Below are 21,660 nucleotides of genomic sequence, written 5' to 3'. Positions count from 1 at the left end.
AGTTTTAATGTTCCCTTTTATAAGGAAAAAATAGCCAGAATGAGTGCAAAATGCACAGCAGGATTAGCTTATTAAGTATGTATACCTTTCAGTTAACAGAATTCTGATTCAAAGTGACTGGAGGTGAAAAAGGCAGTGGGCAAAATTTGGGAAGTCAAATTTCATAATTGAGCAGACCATTAACAAATGTATGAATGTAGAAGGAAATTTTTTTCTTTGTTTGCTGTTTTATGATAAAACTAATAGGCTTGAGTTGCAACATGAGAAGATGGGCAGTTGATGGAGTAGATGATCAGTAATGCATGGAATGATATATGGCAAAGTGAAAATGGGAGAATAAATAACATGTTTAACACATGGTTTGATATTGAGAAATGAGTACAACAAAGGTGTATTATGTTCTCTATTGCTCAATGTATTTATTGATACATAATGAACGCTTGTAATGTTAGACGTGTGTTGGTTGGAGATATGAATATTTGTGTATGGAGATTATGCCATATGACTGGATAGAAATCCAAATTATTTGTAACAAATGTTGAAAATATTGTATAAGGATACAATAAGGAGGATGGATGTGAAATATGTATGGAAAACAAAAGTAGTTATGCTTGACCAGGAAAATAGAATGAACAAATGTAATAGAAAATGATAAAACATCTAGAGGAAATGGATAAATAAATATATCTATGGAAGATGGGGAAACAAAAAAAAATTCAAGACATGTAAGTATGTTGAGTTAGTTTGATCATACAGAAACAATGAATGAAGATCAAATCAAATGCCTGAAAGAAGGAAGAATGAATGGATGGGTAGGATAGGATAGGGAAGACCAAGAAAGTCATTACTGGATGGATTAAACTAGATCCTAAAAGGGAGAGAGTATCTGTGGAGATTCTCAGTCATAGGTGTCCCAAAGGTGTTTTTTTCTTAAAAAGGCAACGGGACTGTTTTTACTTTGAGGAAGAAGAAAACTTCCTCAAAGAAAAGGAGGAAGAAGAACCCTCTCTCCCAGAGGAAGAAGACCCTCCACTCTGCCATCAGAACTGATGAAGCTTCTTGGATGAGAAGCTAAACATTTTCTTCTTCCTCAAAGAAAATGCAGTCCAGTTGCCTTTTGAAGAATAAAAAACCTTTGAGAGAAAAAGGAGAGAGGTAAGATGTTTAAAGAACAAAAAGTAGTGTATTCATTGTAGTATGGATGTGGTAGAAATACATGGTTTGCACAAATAAAAAAAGTTATGGAATGTTTAATGAATGGTGTTAGTGCAAATTATATTTAGTTATATTTCCATTTCTTTCATTATGTACTTTTGTTGTTGTTGTTCTGTCTGCTTTCAGTGATAATTGCTTACCCCAAATGTAAGCAGAAATCTATTTGGCTCTGTTTAAATGAGTATGAATCCAAAAGAATCAACTGCCAAAAAGTACTGAAGTTTATTGTAATTTTAGTGCCTTATCAAATTAGGATAGGCAAATGCAGATCTTAGTTTCTTTTTTAATAGATATATGACTTCCAAGATCACTGGAATTCATTAATATATGATATATTCTTATAAGTATATGACCTTTGAATAAAAATATTATAGTCAGATTAACTGATTTTATTATTGTTTGCTGCCCAAAATCTGAGATAGGCAGCTATAGAAATTGAATAAATGAATAAATAAGTCACTTAATAATGGCCCTGCATTTTCATGAAATTGCTTATTGATATATATTCTCCTATAGAGGTTTCATTAAAAAATGCCTGGTTAGTATGTTTTTAAAAAGATTAGTATTGTAAGTATTTTAAGAACTAAGAAACATTAATAGATTTGTTGAACCTGAAAACTGGATCAATATTTTAAAAACAAATTGTTAAACATGAAGGTTGCAATCATGTAGCCCTTAAGTCAGCAAATTATCTTCAATGTTTAATTTCAGAGATTCCTCCCCCCCCCCTACACTTTTTCCATGCTTCCATATTGCCAGTGTTTTAGGGATAGAGCTCAAAATGCTCAAAAGGTTTAGAATTGCAGAGTTATTTAATTTAGCCCATTCATTTTAATTATGATGTGCAGAGAGAACAATTAACCTTACTTGCTTAGTTTTATGCCTAAAAAATGTTTCTATATTTGCAAACCATTGTCCTTTTATCCATATAAAGACCACATTTTGCATCAAAAGAGGCTAAACATGGTTTGATCTACTGACTAAATTCTGAATTTGAGCTGAACAGCAGTGTTGGAAAGGGAAAGATCAACATTTTCCTGAGGCTTGTTCTTCAATCATGCCTCTAGTCTTGTTAGAGATAAGTACTTCATAAATTAAAGCTATGCTGGAAGTCAGAAAGATAGTTTGGGACTTGCAGTCTTTGAAGCTGTGTCTTAAGATTGTGTAGCTTCCACAGCAATCTCAGGTAAAAATAGGCTTGGTTTAAGGTCAGGAGTTACAGTCTGCTGCTTCATCTGTGCCTCTACATTCTCCGAAATTCCTTTTTTGTTGTTTAAATCTGTAGTGCTGCGCTTTCTTACAAATGACAGAAAATTCAAGAACCATCAATAAAACTTTAATTGAAGGCATATAGTTCCTTCTTATAGATAGCATTAAACGTTCCAAGTTTTCCTAACTTCTTCTAAACCTATATTTGAATATTATCAAGTGTGAATGTTATAGTTTTGCTTTGAGCATATTCTGGTTAATGTACTTCATGCACACGCTATTCTACATTTTTGCAGAAATAAAAGTGAACCCATAAATTTAACTCTGATGGATTTTAATTTTATATGGCATTCTCCCAACATGTCCTTTGTCTTAAATGTGATTGGGAAAAATCTAAATATCAAGGGACATATGGTATAAAACCAACATAAATTCACTGACCATTTTAACAAAATGGAATAAATTACTGCTAATTAATACTATAACGAATAAATATTGTGAAAAAATTAGCAACTACATAACAATTATTGTATAACTTTTGCACACCTTATTTATTCATTTGTTTATTCCTTTCAGTTTTTAAGGAAACTACCTATTTGCCAACATATCTGGGCTTCAAAAAAAAAAAAAAAGACGATAACCTATAATTGATGGCAAAGAGTATCTTTTTCATCGTCTGCAATCTCTGTATGATAGTGCCAAACCAGTAGCAAATAGGAATACTGTAGAATCATTTCTGAAAATAGGTGAGGGGCTTGAAAAGTGAACTATTTCTTTAATACTAAATTAAGATCAACATACTTAAGTCTTTCTGACATTCCCTGCTAATTTACTCCCCATTTGCAGACTTTTTTTTGTAAAAGGAAGAATAATCAGTAAGATGATGGCTTGTATCTGTGTTATAAAGTAGCTTATCTCTCCAGATTCTGTTTCTTCAAATTATGCAAGACTATGTGCTCAGAATTGTCCTTTCAAACTATTGCAGTTGCTGCTAAATAAGAGAGCAAGCAAGGTTTTTAAAAGTCTCAAATTAGATACAGAATCAAATAATATCTCTTTGCTTATCAAATAATCTCTTTGCTTGGACTTCTCATTAACATCTTGCCTGGTTGCCATGGGTGACTAGAAAGTGCCCCCAGGTGGTTATACAAAATTCCTGATTTGCAGCACATTCCCCAGGATGATTCTAGCCTTTTAAAAAATAAATAAAAATCAATCAGACATGCTCAGTTCTGTGCTGATTGAACTCTCATCAATTATCAAGCCAGCTCTTTAATGCCTGCAGCTTTCATTTTATTTTATGAAGAGCTTTGCTGCTTTTTGTCAGCTATGGCCCAATAAGTTAGACCGATGACAGGCTGCGGTCTTACTTTCATTCATATCTTATAGAACAAAGTGGGACTTACTTCTGAGTAAATGTTCATTGGGTTGAGTTGTTGATCTTTGTTTTTGGGAAGGAAAAATGCCAGGTGAAAAGTGTAAAAGAACTCCATTTGAATTTCAACTCCAGTTATGTTAAGAAGAAATTGTGGCATTTGAGACTTTTTGTAATTCAGATTTGTTATTTGGCACTCAGATGACTTTAAAATACTAATACTTAGAGATCATACTTATGTAGATTATTTTGCTGAGTTCTGGATCGCCAGCTATAAACCCAGGTTCAGGTGAAAGAAAAGTAGCTGGAAAGAAATAAGCTTCACCAACAAGCTTGGGCATTTATTATAAAAATATGCTATATTGAGCACAAGTTCTGTTTTGGTAAGTTAAAATCTCCCTCTTCCTCCCACAAACAGCTATGAGTGGCTACTAGGAAAATATGTTTTTTTTCCAAAGTGGCTTTAAAGTCTCATAAATATATCAGCAGACAGGTTGCTGATATTTTTGTAAGTTTAGAACTTTTGTGAGTTTATTGACAAAATTGCTTTTGCCCTGATTAACACCAGAAGATTAAAAAGCTACTTGGCATTGATAAGGGTTAGGAGTAATCACTGATGTAGTATTATTGTAATTAAATGTATGTGGAATGTTAGGGTAATATAAATTGTTCTGAGCTTTAAAAAGAGTGTAGTAATATAATAATGTATATAGTAGTATGGCTTAATTCTGTGCAGTAGTTTATTATTTGAATACTAGTTTCCACCCATTCTGTACACAGAAACAGTCAGACAAACAAATGCCTCATTGTGCTGTAAAGCTTGAGATTTTAAAAAAATCCACATTTTTTCTGACATTTCTAAATCTAAAAATTGATATACCATTGAACTTGTTATACATACCGTGATTCCCTGAAAGTAAGACCCTGTCTTATATTTTTTTAAACCCTGAAATAAGCGCTTGGCCTTATTGCCTTGCACTCAAAAGCCCGATTGGGCTTATTATTAGGGGATGTCTTATTTTGGGGGAAACAGGGTAAAAATATTATTGTCATTAAGAAGCTTGATTAGCAAGCACAGTTTGACAATGGATACATTGATAAAATATAATGTGCAAATGGTGGACTGATTCCCATCGTGATGCTTTTTAATGTCAATGGGTCTGTTCTATAACTAAATCAGAATAAACTTTATGTAAATTATAAGTAAAAGAAAATCAGAGTAAATGCTTTTGGCACGAGTTACTTCTCATCATCTTTAGTATTGCCGATATAATTTTATGCTCTTTAAACTTCATTATGCAAACTTAAGAATTAGTTTATCATGTACATTATAAAGTCTTGCCAATAGTGCTAAAGAATGATTTTAAAATGTCTGGATAGGGGGACATTTTATTGTTTAGGTTTTGCTATAGTGATCGGTATTGAAAGCTGAGTTGGCACAAACTAGTCTCTTTTTCTGGATAAAAGGGAAACGGACTATGAGATAAGTTATTGATGAAATTAACTGCTGAAGTGGAGAGGAAATGCAGCTCGCCGATACATGTCATAGTGTGAGCTCTATTAAATGAATATATGTGCAGTCAACCATTCAGAGGAGCCACACTGGTCTTGAACTGCATTGATCTATAGCATAATTCTAAATGAAATTGATGGATGAGAGCAGTCATTGACAGGAAGGGTAAAGAGAACCATGAAATGTCTTGTATCTGCAAAGTATGATGGAGAATAGACTGTTGATTAGAATATACTACAGGAGTCTAATGTTCTCATGTTGTCTTATACTTATTTACAATGTGTTCAGTTTCAATAACTGTCTGAAAAATGCTTGCCTTGTATTTTCTAGAAGTTAATTATTTTGTACAGACTGTACTCCCATCTTTTTAAAAATAGAAATGTTTTTAAATTTGAAATACAGTACTAGTAAAACTGTATAGGATTTTTTTTTCTTTATGTCTTATGCTCTACCAGAATTAACAGAGAATTGTGATAGAATTGTAGGAGACTTCAATTTTAAAAAAATCATAGTTCAGTTTCTATTTTAGTGGAATCTAAAATATGTAATGTTCTTGGGGTTTTGTTTTGGTTTTGCAATTTTAAGGTTCCTGTTTTATTCGAACTGATCAGCTGGATGGAGAGACAGACTGGAAACTAAAAGTTGCTGTTAGTTGCACACAGAGATTACCAGCTTTAGGGGTAAGCATGGTTCAACATTTTAGTCCTTTCATTGCAGTTAAATAATTATTTGTCTTGGAATTCTTTTTTTAATCAACATATATCAAACTCCTGAAATCAATAAATATTTCAAAACTTTAAAAGAGTAACATAGTGAGAAGAAGGGCTTCTAAATTGTAGCTTCAGAATTTCTTAAGAATATCTGTGGACTGTTCATCACAGTTTTATTACTTTTTATGACTGCATTTGTGAGACAAATTTAAGGGCCCATTTCAAATATTTTTAAATGACTCCAGTCAATTTCTCAAAAACTGATGCCTTTCTGGAGACATTCAGTACTTGGAACTCAAGTGGAAAGTTACTTCAAATCCAGCACAGACATACGTTAGAGCCTTAAAAAGCTATGCATCTTTCTAGGCTTGCATCTTGTCCATGTGCTTCTGGGAAAATACTTGTTTGTTGTAGAGAGGTATGTGATTACACCCTGTCCCTGCTGACAGGTATGGTAAGTGCATTCGCACCTAATTCAAAGCCCCTTTTTCAGCTTCATATCTGAATGTTACACACCAAGACTTCTTCCCATTTATGACTAATTAAATCCTTGGGGTGTGAGGAAAGGGTTGCTGCCAAATGAGCAGAGATGGATGACTACTATGAATCTCTTTTCTTGATGATTTTCTCATCATGGAATGTGTTCTTCACCAAATAAAGAAAGGGCTTTTAATTTTTTTTTCAAATTTTTGAATTATTAATATCTCAATTTTTATAAATGGGAATGTAATATTTTTATTTATTTTTAATAATATTACCTTGAAAACCCTCAGTCCAGGATGATTAATACATACACTAAATCAAATATTTAAAAACTATATCAAAATATAATTGTTACACCATAAAGATAAATAAATGGAGCCTTGGTAGTACTAGGGTTTAAGGCACCCTGTTATTAAGCTGCTTAAGACCAGCTGCCTGCAATTACTGCAGGGTTCGAATCTCGCCAAGGCTCAAGGTTGACTCAGCCGTCCATCCTTTCTAAGGTAGGTGAAATGAGGACCCAGTTTGTGGGGGCAATAAGCTGACTTTGTATAAATATACAAAAGGATGAAGGCTATTGCTGAGCACATTGTAAGCCGCCCTGAGTCTTCGGAGAAGGGCGGCATATAAATCAAATTAAAAAAAAAAAATGGTGGCATTAATATTACGATTTTAAAATTAGACCCAAGAAAGAACTGGAAACCAGTGCAAACCTTTCAAAGCTTACTAGATGATTTGGGGCCAGTCATCTCTCAGCCAAGGTACTTGTTTTAAGGAAAAATGAAGGAGGGAGCTATCTGAGTCTTTGAGTTTTGGAGAACATACTAGATATAAATCAAGTATTGTTACAACATTGCATTTATTTGTTAATACACAGCTATAACATCTATGATGCAGTAATTTCATTATTGTATTTTCATTGCTGTATATCATTTTAGTGATATTCAGAAAGTTACCTACAGAGGTAAGACAGAGTCATAAAACTAGTCTTTTAACGGTACCGTGAGCTTTATTAAATTTTAATTTTTGTTAATAGACATATTGTTTAATTTAGGTCTGTAGGTAAAGGGCTGTTTTTTCCTTTAATGCATTGGGTCTGTTTTAATGTAAAACCACCCTGAAATATTTTTTAATTAATTTGTTTTATATAAATGTCATAAAATAAAGATAGGGCAATTAAAAAAAAGTTTTGGCTCTGGATATTCTGACATTGTTTACCAAAAAAAAAAGGATTTTTCACAGGAACATAGAATACGATTCTACATATAGAATATAATAATTTGCTTTGCATAAAGCAAACTCTTGTTTTATAAATAACCGCTGTTCTTGTCATTGTAAGTCATCTGAACCATACGGTGAACTGGGATACACATATTTTTAATGGCCCAGGAACTACAAATTGTGCAAGATGCTACATCTGTCCATGGTGCTTTGAACTGTTAATTCAAAACAATATCCCTGACATGCTACATGATTAACTTTGAAAGTAAAAGAAACACAGATGTTCAAAGGAAAGCACCCCAAAGTCCAATAGATATTTTCATCAGTTAGGCTAAAACTAAAGATAGTTCTTCAGATTCCATCCTTAGTATGTGTTGCTCCTGATATGGAGAGCATGGAGCAGAAAATACAACGTTCTGATTTATCTTCTATGACTATAGTTTTCTAAGTCTGAGTGGTCTTTGTTACCCATGGTCTCATTATCTTCCATTTCATGTGCCCCTTGTTAGAAAATACAAACCAGATCTTGGTATCTCTGTAAATTTCACACTTCTTTGGTTTCGATGCATTTAACACACATGCAAATGGTAGGGGGATTTTTATGGCTTCGTTGGGTATTTATTTCATTACTCCTTGTTTCATTATCTGCAGTTTGGCTGGATGGGAATCCCTACCCTTAATTAAATTAGAAAATTTCCACAACTTATTTGCCTCAGATGCTGGGATGTAAGAATGTAAGCCTGGAATTCGTATCATGACATCACCACCTGCATGCCATTTTTTGTATCCACATGGCTTGCTTAGGACACTGTTGTTTTGTGAAGACTTTTAGAAGGCAGGCATTATAGGAAAGTGGAAATAGTGCTAAAGAAAACTGCATTTCTTATGAAGTCTTAGGATCCGAGCTATTGGTTAGCTTCCCACTATATATTATGACTGCTTTTTACCATCTTAACAATAACAAAAAATGCACCCATAAATGAGTGAAGAGAATGGCAACAGCAATTTACATTCCTGAAAATCAAACTATGGATTTTCATTAAATCTTACTGCATTGAGTGCTACAGATCCTGGCAATCTGTAGATATCCTGGAAATAGTCACTGATATTTAATAGCTTGTCAAATATTTTCCACAAATTGTCAACGTTTGTAAGGATTTTGTGGTTAGAAAGTAAAAAAGAATGGATGATTTCTGTTTTACAGTAATTCTTGAATGCCACCTGCTGGGCTGCTACTAAAATGGCTGAGGAGATCCTTCAAGCTTATCTTTCTTTCCTAATTTTTGCTTATTGTACTCTTGTACAGCTTTTTCCATAATACCACTACACCCAAAATCTGTTATCAATTTGACTCATGCAGGTTGTAGAGAATGAAAATGTTATGATTTAAACAAATGAATACTACCATATAACCCAATAAACCATTTCAGTTTTCAGTGGTAAAAAGCTATTTAATGAATGTTTTAATATATGCTTGGCACAAAACATTTGCTAACAAAAATCAAGATTAATAATTTAAATAAAATATATATTCAACGGTTATTTTGGCAATTCTATTCTGACCGGTGGTACAGTTTTCTGGTTAGAAGACATGACTTTTTGGCAGTGTTTAACCCTCAGTATCGACAAGCTTAATTTTTAACGTTATAAAGCTCTGGTTCATTAGGATAACATTTCTTCTTATTGATAAATTGTTGTGGGTTTAAATTAAAAATCTTAGTTTCTTTTATATAAATTATTTGAACAAAACAAAAATAGATTCTGCTAAACAGATTAAAGCAGAAAAGGGTGGAACCAAAGAATATTCAGTTTATAAAGACAGTAAAACATATAAAACAAACAACAATAAGAACAAACTTAATATATAAAATAATGTTTAAAAGGGGGGGGGAACAAAAATTGTATTGAATTAAGCAATTGGACTTTGTACTGTAGTTAATATACTGTTGGTAATTGTCATTCATTTTCAAATGTCTCTTGTATTATTATCATGGTCTGTCAATTCCATCATCAGACTGCATAAAGACTGCAACTTTATCTTCAGTGGTTCCTGGAATAAATAAACAGGCAAAACTTTAGAGCTTTCTTAAAGAACAGATGACACCATCAAAGATGATCACTACAGATTTTCTTGTCTTCCCGAACCACTTAATGCGATCAGAGAATTAAAATTTCAACAAGTCATTTAATGATGCCTGAGCTGTAAGAACTGTAACACCCAGGTTAGGTTTCTTGGTTTCATAGTTATATGCACGGTAGTGTTTATCTACACTGTGCATATTCTTGAATTCAGCCTAAGTGATCCAGTAAATTTATTAGCAGCAATGAGGTCACTGTAATTTTCAATAAATAGTGACTTGCTGATTTATATCAAAAGATCCATAAAGCAGTAAACAATACCATTTACATTTAATTAGTTTTATTGAACCAGAAGCAATTTTATTTGTAATGAACTACATGTTATGATTAAGGATGTATTTTAATGATCTTTAAGTAAGGTGAACAAATGTTGCCCTTGACCTAATAGAGGAAGTTTTTCTATATTATTGATAACTCCAGAGTGATTTCTAAATTATTATTTTAGAAGGAAGGAAAGCAGTGTTATTATTGTACCATCTTTTAATTGTTTTAGGACTTATGGAAATACTTAGGTCTATCCTTACAAAATAGTTTGCTGAGATTCTTCATCTTAGTTATAAGCAATTATGAAATCATGGTTAAAATTGTATATACTTGTAATATAAAGTGTTGTCAATTTCCCATGCATAGAAAATTGTAGTATTTGCATACAAATACATATGCATTTCTGGCTCATATAAAGAGGCAATGCAAAATACTATTTTAAAGTATTTTGAAATATAAAAGTATAAAGTATAAAAGTCAACACTATTTTAAAGATTCCATAGTATAAATATAAATGACCTTAAAATGGAAATATATAATCAGTAGAGAGCAATAATTAATTTGTTTATTTCAAATTCAGTTACGTTTAAATATGTCATGAGTGCTTTTCGCACATACCTAATTTTTATAGATCAAACTAGCATTCTTTTTGTTCTTGAGACAATTTTGCACACCGAATATTTTTTTTCAGATAAAAGAAATGTTTAAATCATCTCATTTGCTTCTAGATGAACAATTTTTGCAAAGCATGGAATCGGTAAAGAAAGAAAACTTTCGTGCTTGGTTCACTTCATTAATAGTTTTTATTGTATTATGAGTATGTGTGTGGTATTAGTTTTCTGCCGTACTGAGACTCCTATTTTTCTGTGAACAATAAAGCACATAATAGCCTGGATTATCTAAATTGTAGGTGATAATAGATTGAGAAGAAATGAATGATGCAGATATAGGACACCGCATGTGTATTAGGTTCATATGAATTATTTCTCAAGAGGCTGATGAAAACTAACTTTGAAGAACAAGAATGCATTGAATGAAAGCTTGTGTGAAAGTTTACAATAAATGGTTGATGATTTAGCATTGGAACTGCTGATTTGTAGTGGAAGATGTTGAAATATGATTTGTGCCCTTAAAATATGAATAAAATAGTTGGATGAGCTAGTATACATAATTAATCAGAACTTGAAATGAAAAGTGTAGTTAGAATTACATTCTTTCAAAATTAAATGGAACACATACAAACACATTTGCTTACTTAGTTGTCTTACCGCTTTTATTCAGGTAGTTTAAGATATTCCAGATAGGCATATATTTACCTAATCCAGGTACCTTTGAGCATACTATACTTATAGCACTATCTATACTAAATGAATGATCCATGATATAGGCAGCAAAGCTCTATATTTCTATATCCCCATTTTAAAAAGGAGAAGGATTGCAGAAACAAGCAGAAGAATGAACCATTACAAATCCTTGGTTGAGTACTGCTACTAGTAATCCGAGATGACTCTTCCAAGTGAAGTGAGGGAATTTCATGTTGAAATCTGTTCCTAGATAAAAGATACTTGCTGGATATACTTGCTGGTATAGAGAATAAATGCAGCTAGCCATTTACTGTGTGGGCACAAGGAAAACCACTTGTCTACATCTGTGTTTACTAAATGTAAATATAAAACATAATAACAACCTAATAAGATGCTGTGTTATGCAACACAGCTTTCATAAATAATCTCATGAATAAAGGCTTACTTGGCCTTTAGAAATATTAAGACTGTAAACATAACAATATATTCTAAAATGTTGAAAATTAAACATCTGACTTAGCTAGAAATAATTTATGGCCATTTTCAGGGAAGCTAGACCATAAAAAACTGTTAGGAATTATTGAATATCATGTCCTTCATTAGGGTTTCTGTGGATGACACATTTAGGATCTCCATTTGGAAACTCTTGGACCTTAGACTATTGGTACGAACTCCTATATATATTGTGCATTCTCCTATGCATACGTATTTCAGATATTCTTCAACTACCATAGTAATTTCATATTATTTCAACTTTAGTTTTTAGGATGCCCAGAGTCATCTTGTAGAGGAGAGAGGTAGCATAAAAAATTAATAAATAAATAGTTTTTTAGATCCATACATGAGATTGGTCTTGTTCATTCCATATTTCTACAAGCAACTATGGTGCTTTAACTTTTAATACTTTCTTATGTAAATGTTATTCTTGCAGGATCGGGCATCATAATCTTTCATGGTTATGCCTTAGAGAGAAGCACATTGTAAATTGTTGTAAAGATGCCAGGCATTTATAGAAGTGACTTATTAAAATTATTTTTCTAACTAGTAAATGTTAAAAGGCTGCCAATTCTGAGTCTAAAGAAACATTAACCTTGAAGACTCCCATTTGTCAGTCTTATGTATAATGTTGTAAAGAACCATAGATATTAATTACAGTACCAGTTACATTAGTCACACCGTTTGGTTAAATAGTGTGTTAAGGACCCCGTTGTATTACCATTCATAGTAACAGTTTTACTTGGTGCCCTACATATTTATTTTGTACTGTGTTATGATTTTTGTTTTTTATGTTTTATGATGTATGCTGCCCAGAATCACTTGTTGAGATGGATAGGTATAGAAATCAACTAAATGAATAAAGGAACATCATTACAAAAATGACACAATGGTACTTTCATTTGTTGCGTCTGGGGTTCATTCCATCAAGGCCTACTAAATCCAAGTTACCTTCGCTACTGGTTCGGGAATGGGAGCCTTCTGTGCATGCGCAGAGGGTCAAAAACAGGATGGAATGACGTCCCAGTGGGTGGGTGGAGCCTCCCACCGCCAGCGCTACTGGTTCGCACGAGCTGGATAGATCCAGCCGGATTTCACTGCTGCTTAAAATGTAGATGTTTTGTTGGGCATGGAGGTTGAAATGTTAGAGCCCATGAAGTGATTATTTTCTGGATTTATTTATTTATTTATTTATTCATTCATTCAAGGTTTATAAGATAGATAATTAAGACAACTCAACTCAGACTAACTCTGGATAGTGTACAATAAAGACACAATAAATCAAAAAGAGAATCATAAAGAAAACAAATTGGTTATTTGGCTGTTACTTGACTGTCTATGAATAACTTAAGTTGTTATATTGCTTTTAAATGTTTTAAGCCATTCAGAGTCATTAATTGTGAGCTGAGTAGTTACATAAATTTTAAAAATAAATGAATACAATCTCTTAAATTCTGAAATGTTTTAAATTGAGCTTTGCATAAGCACAAGAGCTAATACATGTGATCTAATAGATCAAAGAACCACAGTAATAGGTAATTTCTTGCATATTTCAAACAATTTGTGTGCAGATATTATTATATTATTAAATTTATATTGCCGCCTATTCACCCATGGCGACTCAAGGCGGCTTACAGAATATAAAAACTACATTTAAAAACAATAAAACTAATTAAAAATCAAATAAATTAATATAGTAATAAAATAATAATAAAATCACTTCCCACCCCCCCATCCTGGCAACAGCAGATCACATGAGCCATTTAATGGGCTCCATCCCACTTTGGGTTCCCTAGGCCCACTGGCAGAACCAGGTCTTCAGCGCCTTCCGGAAGAGTATTAGAGTGGGGGCCATTCTAATCTCTTGGAGAATGATGTTCCAGAGAGAGGGAGCCACCACGGAGAAGGCCTTTCTTCTGGGTCCCATCAGGTGTATCTCCCTCAGGGATGGGACACACAACATTCCCTGCCTTCTCGCTCTGATGGGTCGGGTAGATGTAACCGGCAAGAGACAGTCCCTCAGATATTAGTTTTGCTATTTCTATACAGGATTAGATACAATTTGGACATGAAAGGACTGATGGGAATTGATTTAGTCTTTAGCAAATATTTCGAACAAGATGTTCAGAGAGTAGGGATAGGCTTTGCATTGTAGGCATCAAAAGTATGATTTCCTTCTTTTTTTTTTTTTGTTCATGCATCATAATGTTAATAATGCAGATAAGCTAAATATATTGACATTCTAAATTATAATGCTATTTTTTAAATTACTTGAGAACAATCTGTGAAAAATCACGTAAATTATGCCTGTAGTACAAGTAAAGTCAAAGCATATTATTTTTTCCCAACATTTCAAGTAACATCTATTATGTAGAAAATGAGTTCTAGATGAAGCATAGGGAATGCACAGAACTTCCATGTTCCAATTTCTGCTTTATTGTTTCTATATAAGGATGATAAGCTAGATGTGAGGGATTGAGAAATCAAGGCTCTATTGATTTATCTTTAACATACAGAGATATTTTTAAAATTATGTGTTCTAGGACCTGTTTTCAATCAATGCGTATGTTTATGCTCAAAAGCCTCAAATGGATATTCATAGCTTTGAAGGTACCTTTACAAGGGTAAGTAGTTACTGTAAGTACTCATTCTTGCTGTATTCATTTGTCTTAATTACCTTAAAAAGAAAATACTTTTAAAGTAAATTATGTCTCTGAATAGTCGGAGTGTGAGCATTTAGTGTAGTTTGATACTATTCCATTATACTTCACCTCCTTATGCACGTGAAACACTTTTCAAAAATTTTGGCAACTTTAGAGATGAGAGCTATATAGGATATGGACTAGAAATAAATATTGAAGGGACATTTTGTTTCTTCTATAGAATCCTCCATATTTTGATGATGGTTCACAGCACAATAAAACCCATTCAAGGAGAATAGGATTTGCAAATGTATACCAGATGAGAACCCAAGTTTTTATACACACACACACTGCACAATTCAGATCACAATCAAGTTTCAAGCAGTGCCCATTGATAGCAGCATACATCATACCAAACAGCTGGAAAATGCATTGATATTTTTCAAATACATAAAAAAATATTAAAATAAAATCTGTTGTTTTATCATTATTTGTTAAGATTAGGGAAAAGCAGGTGCTTCCATTCAGCAAGAGGCTATTTACCCAGCAGGCTTTTTTGTACCAATTGCTAGTTTAGTAAAGACATGCTCATGCAAATGGCTAAGTGCAGTTTCTGATTCACATGCTGCGGCTACACATGCAGATACTCTTTTAAAATGCACTGTTTGTGCTTATTAGCATTTCAGGAGGAGGAGGAGGAAGAAGAAATGCAGAGTTTAATCTCTTGCCTTGTCCACACCACATGGCCCTGCCAAATAAATCATTAGCTTCCACTGACTCTTTTTTTTAGCCCTCTTCTAGTCCAATGGAGATTCCAGAAATGAGTTAGGTGAGAAAATTGTAACTGAAAAAAAAAAAGTTGAGCTTCAGCTACTAATTCCCTTAATTCTTTAACAACCTGTTTTTCTCTGAAATAGGACAGATCCCATGAATGCTTACAGATTTTTATTTACTCCTGTCGTTTGAATTGTTACTTCAATTTTAAATAAAATTGCATATTGTTGATAAAGAGAAATGCATATGTTAGAGGAGAAGGACGAAATAAAAAATCAAGTTTCTTCTTTCTTAGCTACCAGGCTACAGTTTTATAGATAAAAGTTGTATTGGGTAGCAAGGAAATTTTAAGGTTTATCGGTTTACTGTTGTTGTTTTCTTTTCCAGTGTGTTAACAATATATGTAAATCCTGAATCATTATTTTATTTCTAAAGGCTGATATTTTCTAGTTAGCTTGGACTATACTGTACTGCTGTGGATGTAAAATTTCCTTATTAAGTGATACTTAGTTCAAAGTTTGAAAGTTCATAATTCCCCCAGGATTTCAGAGGTTAATTCTCTTTACCTGGGAGAATTCATTCCCATCGCCCCAGGTGTTTATTGTAAACTAAGCCTATAATTTCATTGAAAAATATATTCAATTTACAAAATAACATCTCAGTGTCAGTTCCCAAATGTATTTTTATAAACAATGGATACGATTTGTAGATAATGTGTCTTTAATGCTTGTATACTTGCATAGAAGTCTGTTATTTAATAGCAGAGTCTGGAAACTTTAGGAACTTCAGTTACCGGATACTGTAATGACAATGAATGTTCCAGACTGTGAGGGAGGCCAGTCTTAAAGATGCTTTACAGAAGTCAGATGTGGAAATAGGGGAACTAATAGATACCTATGCACATATGAAAACATTCCTGATATAGATTCTTATCAATACTTACTTTGTGTGCATGTATTTATTGACTGCTCTACTCTGGTGAGGTCAGAGAGGCATACAAAACTAGTGAAATTATAAAAGCAGCAAAAAAGTTTTAATCAAACAGGCAGCCCAGACTAAAATAATCTAATAGACAACAAAATCAGCAAAACAAAACAGAGGCCCTTGAGCAAATAATCAACATTAACCCCAAACAGCCACACCACTAAGTCTTGTTAGAATTGAGCCAAAATCTGTTCTACACCATGCTCCAGACACTTGAGTCAATACATTAGGGTTATTGTGTTTTACTGATTTCTGGATTTATTTGGTGGTTTTTAATTAGGTGAAGCACTCAGAGTCACAAATGTAGGATGGGCAGGTATACCAATATAATTCAGTACCATACAATACATTTTCTGAAATTATTTATTGTTTCTCTTTCAATACCAAGAGCCTTGGTAGTACAGGGGTTTAAGGCACCCTGTTATTAAGCTGCTTAAGACCAGCTGCCTGCAATTACTGCAGGGTTCGAATCTCGCCAAGGCTCAAGGTTGACTCAGCCTTCCATCCTTTCTAAGGTAGGTGAAATGAGGACCCAGTTTGTGGGGGCAATAAGCTGACTTTGTATAAATATACAAAAGGATGAAGGCTATTGCTTAACGCATTGTGAGCCGCCCTGAGTCTCCGGAGAAGGGCGGCATATAAATCAAATTAAAAAATAAAATAAAAAAAAATTGTAAGTATGGATAACATACAGGTATTATTTTTTCTGTTCTGAGTCATTATTCTGATGTTTAATATTTTTATACATATTCGTAAATAATTCTATACTTATGAAATACAATTTTAGAAACCAGTCCTCTTATTTTTTTACAGGAAGACAGTGATCCAACTGTTCATGAGAGCCTAAGCATAGAAAATACACTATGGGCAAGCACTGTTGTTGCATCAGGTAAAAAAAATGCATAGTTTGGGAACATGTGACGAAAAGAAATATTTCATTTTCACATTTTTATTCATTTTTTTCTATTAACCTTTTTTAACCCTAGCTTTTTTTTTTTTTTAATCCTCAGGTTCTTTCTTTCTTAATACTTATCCATATTTCCAAATGCTACTTTTATTATCTTTAAAAGTATTATTAGGTTAAACATTTCCCATTTTCTTTTTCCAGCATGATAAAATAAATACCTATATACAGCCATGAAAAGTTTTATTTTTCTTCATCAAAAAGTCCTTACATTGTTTCATTAGCTTTACATAATGATAGATGAGAAATGATGGCAGATAATTTTGATATGAACAATCTGAAAAGGTTTTAAGTCTGAATAAGAATGAAATGAAATTCTTATACTTGGATGTTTTCTGGCCTTTGTGCTTCAAAAGGAGAGTTGCAAATTCCCATTCAACAAAACGTCAGGATCATGTCAAATTATGCAGTTGCATTATGTAGCATCATTATTACTAAAATGTACTCCTGGGACTACTTTAATAGGCTGCAAGAAAAACCTTGAGGAGGAAGAGGAAGAGCTGCAGCCAAAACATCAGTCAGATAAGAGAAATATCACCTGAAAGTAGGAATGGAGTTTGAGAAAGTGTCTCAGACTGAATGCTTCTTAGTTCTCTTTAGGATAAAGGCAGAGGGGGGAAAGGCACATATAAAGTTACAATATTCTGTCAGTGCAGCCCAATAATAAAAAATAGTTTTAATATTCACACCTTTGGTGTTAAAGCCTGAGGAAGAATGCTGGCAATGGAAGATACTTCTATTTTAGATATCCAATGAATGAAATGCACAGACCAGCCAGTTCTTATGTCATAAAACTTGAAGAGAAACTTTTAGATTAGTTAGTGATACAGGCTTGTGTTATTTTTTTTCTTTTGAAATGTTCAATTATAACACATACAATAACATTCTCATATAACTCTTCCTTGTATTTGTTCCAGGAACAGTAATTGGTGTTGTTATTTACACTGGAAAAGAGACTCGAAGTGTAATGAACACATCAAATCCAAAGAATAAGGTAAGCTGGTTTCAGAATTAACAGAAAAAAAGCAAACATATCTACTATCTTAGTTAACTTTGCCTATTAAAAAATACTTAAACTCTAAATAAAATATAAGGCCCCTTTTATTGTTACCTATTTTAGGACAGTGCATTAATCTGAATTAGAAGGAGAAAAAGTGATTTGGATTATCTATGGGCAGTCATATACCACCTGCAGCAGACTTCTAAAGAAGTGAAACTCTTCTTTAAATTCCTTTTTGGGTTCACACAGCAACAAGAAAATACATTTCAGATATGCCAATGGATGCTATGTGCATTCAGATGCATGCTCCATCTTTCTTTTTTGCCACATTTTCTTAATATATGTAATCTATACTGATAATTTATATTTTGTTTGTTTTTTAACGTTGATATTCTGCCACTGCTGGAAGAAATATATTAGGATCCTCTTCCAATTTATGATCTTAATGGCAGAGGGATTAGATCTGATAACTATGTTGGTGGATTTTATTTTTCATAAATAATAGCTCTCCATGCAAATTTTTATTTTATAGGTAAGGATCACCTTTATAAGCTATGAAGTACATAGTTTCCAAAACAAGAGTATAATTTTTAAAAATATCTTTGTTGCTCTTCGTTATTTTTAACCATGAATAAAACTGGCTTTTGAAAATCTAAATGCTTTTATAAGTGTACCGAATGATTCAGAGAATAGTTGATGATGAGATTTACTGCTGTATTGTTCAAACTGGGTTTTGGTCTCAAGATTGTCCTGTTCTGCTGTAAATCCGCTAGAATTGGATTGTGAATTGTGCAGGGCGGAAAAGAGAGATTGGGATTGCGAACAATAGTATAAACATTAAAAGGTGCTAAGGATTTAAGCCATAAAAATATTGTGGAAGATATAGAATGCTAGTCAGATGATTAGGACTCTACTTCTTTGTTGCTGTTTTATTTGAAGGTTCTTATTATAGGGATTGAGACAGTGAAAACAAGTATCTTAAATAGAACTGCTATTCTTCTTTATTTAATAGGATTTCTGTCACTTAGATCATAGAGCTTTTTTTAAAAAAAATGCTGTTGAAATGGTAACCCACTTTCTCATGCTTTCCAAATGCCACTGATTTGGTATTTGAAAGGTTATGTGCATATATGGGTGTTCCATATCCTTTCACCCTTCTGCCATCAGAACTGATGAAGCTTCTTGGATGAGAAGTGAAATGTTATCTTCTTCTGCCTCAACGAAAAAACAGTCCAGTTGCCTTTTGAAGAAGACAGCACCTTTGAGACACAGGTGTTCATGTGTAAATATATCCATTTCCACACGCACATACACATACATATACATACACAAACATACAAACTTGCAGATGTGCACTCGCACATACATACACACATGATTATGTTCCATCAAATTGTTTTTTACTCCTAGTGACCATATAGATAGATTTTCTCCATGGTGATCTATCCCTAACCTTTTAGCATAGAATGTCACAATCTCTCTCAGGTGGGATTAAGATTTTTGAACCCTGAAATAAACGCTTGGCCTTATTGCCATGCGCTCAAAAGCCTGATTGGACTTATTATCAGGGGTTGCCTTATTTTGGGGAAAACGGTATTCTCCTCCATACAGCCAGATTCACTTCAAGGTGTGGTTATGACCTTTTTACTCATACATGATATGGGGCCAGATTACTTGCAGAGATGTCTTTGCCCCATTACGTCAGCCTGTCCCACTCGGACAGGCAGAGAAGGTATGCTACAGACTGTCAGTTAAATAATTTTGACTGGTGGATCTAGGAAGAAAGCATTTTCTGCTGCTGCCCCCTCCCTTTGGAACACCCTTCCCCTGCCCCCCCAAAGGTGAGGCAGGCTCCCACTTTCCTGGCCTTTAGGAAATGCTTGAACCTGCTGATTTGCTTACGGCCCACAGAGGAGCACACAGCCAAGAGATTGGTTAGCATCCTGAAGCCCCTTCCCTGCCTTTTGAATTCTCATTTTAATTATTCTTGTTTTTAACTGTTTTTATTAGAATATTTACATGTAGCGTTTATGTTTTTATGTATATTTGTATACTATCCAGAATCACTCTATGAGGAGATGGGTGCTTTCTAAACATGAAATACAAATAAATAAATAAGCAGGTCTTTCAATAGAGGTATGATCACTGTTTCTGCCTAGATTAGCAGGCTATTTGCCATATATTCTTTTAAAAAGAGCTTTAGATCCCTAGAAGGATAGTCCTTTTATGAAATTTTCTTGGGAGAGCATTGGTAATACTTGTCAGTTCAACCAGTTCAGGAATAATGCAGCTGTTATTTGTTCCTTGCCCTTGAATCTGCCACCTAGAAGCCCAGGAACAATACAAAAACAAAAAAGGTGTCTAAGAAAGTAAAATTATTTTTTCTGGGAATACATGTGTGGATTGAATAAGAGTCCCAGATCTTCTGATGAACAACATTGTCTCTATAGTTTCCACAAAGACAATGTAGTTCAATCCATTCCAACAGCTGAGTGTTGGGCATTATCCCAGGCTGCAGTCCTTGAATTCTTTTGCACCTTGGTTAGAGAGGTAGCTATGCAGAAAGAAGGACAAGACATAATTAGCACCTCCAGAGTTTTATCTTTGCATCATTGTGTTTTAAATATTAATTTAAATATTTGTCTCTGCCAGAAATACATGAATAAACTTGTAAAAGAACTTATGGTGCTTTCTAGTTCTGTGGAATTTCTGATTCCCAAATATGAGCTTATAATGTTCCCTCCTATAGTCAGAATACTATTATGATTATTTAAATCTTGATAAAGAACATTTCAACCTCTCTGGGAGTTTTTCATTCAAAACTATGCAAATAATTACTAATCTCAAGCAATAACCTTCCTAAGAGCTATTAAAAAGACATCTCAGTTATCATGAACTGAAACTTGAGATTTCCTTTTATAAACTAGACCTTTATTTAGTAAGAAGATAATTATATATATATAAAAAAAACTTAGACTGAAAAAAAATCAATTGTGACAGGTTGCCATTTTCATGCCATTCATAGTAATAAGTTACTTAGAGTCAGAATATAAAGAAGGAAATGATAATACGAATCGTCTAAAAGTAGTTATTGCAGCCCTTTGAGTGTATTGGTTTGTGTTTCTAATAAAAAGATGCTTTTAAAAGTGTCATCTAGAAAGAGACAGGTGATATGTGCTATTATGTGAAGTAGAACGCTCTGTTATTATATAAATCTCTTAACTGCATTTTAAAATAGGGCAAAACACAATCAATACATCTATAGGAATAAAAATTTTCTTTTAATACCTGGGTGCAAAAATAAAGCTTTTCAGAAAAGAAAACAATTCTAAACTAAAAGTTATTCTCCTTCTAAATCTTATATTTTT

General features: G+C 33.3%; 1 protein-coding gene across 4 annotated transcripts in view; it reads left to right on the top strand.

Moving 5' to 3' along the window:
- ATP9B (ATPase phospholipid transporting 9B) overlaps nucleotides 1-21,660 on the top strand; it is a 158,922-nt gene that overhangs the window by 58,181 nt on the left and 79,081 nt on the right. For all 4 annotated transcript variants that reach the window (XM_087890377.1, XM_087890376.1, XM_060682069.2 and 1 more), the window contains exons 8-11: nucleotides 5,898-5,992; nucleotides 14,472-14,552; nucleotides 17,142-17,217; nucleotides 18,210-18,286. In XM_087890377.1, coding sequence (XP_087746503.1) covers nucleotides 5,898-5,992; nucleotides 14,472-14,552; nucleotides 17,142-17,217; nucleotides 18,210-18,286 — 329 coding nt within the window. The remainder of the gene's footprint in view (nucleotides 1-5,897; nucleotides 5,993-14,471; nucleotides 14,553-17,141; nucleotides 17,218-18,209; nucleotides 18,287-21,660) is intronic.

Source organism: Pantherophis guttatus, chromosome 3 (assembly GCF_059756535.1).
Source record: "Pantherophis guttatus breed Tessera chromosome 3, ASM5975653v1, whole genome shotgun sequence".
Taxonomy (NCBI): Eukaryota; Metazoa; Chordata; class Lepidosauria; order Squamata; family Colubridae; genus Pantherophis; species Pantherophis guttatus.
This window is presented reverse-complemented; position numbering and strand designations above follow the sequence as displayed.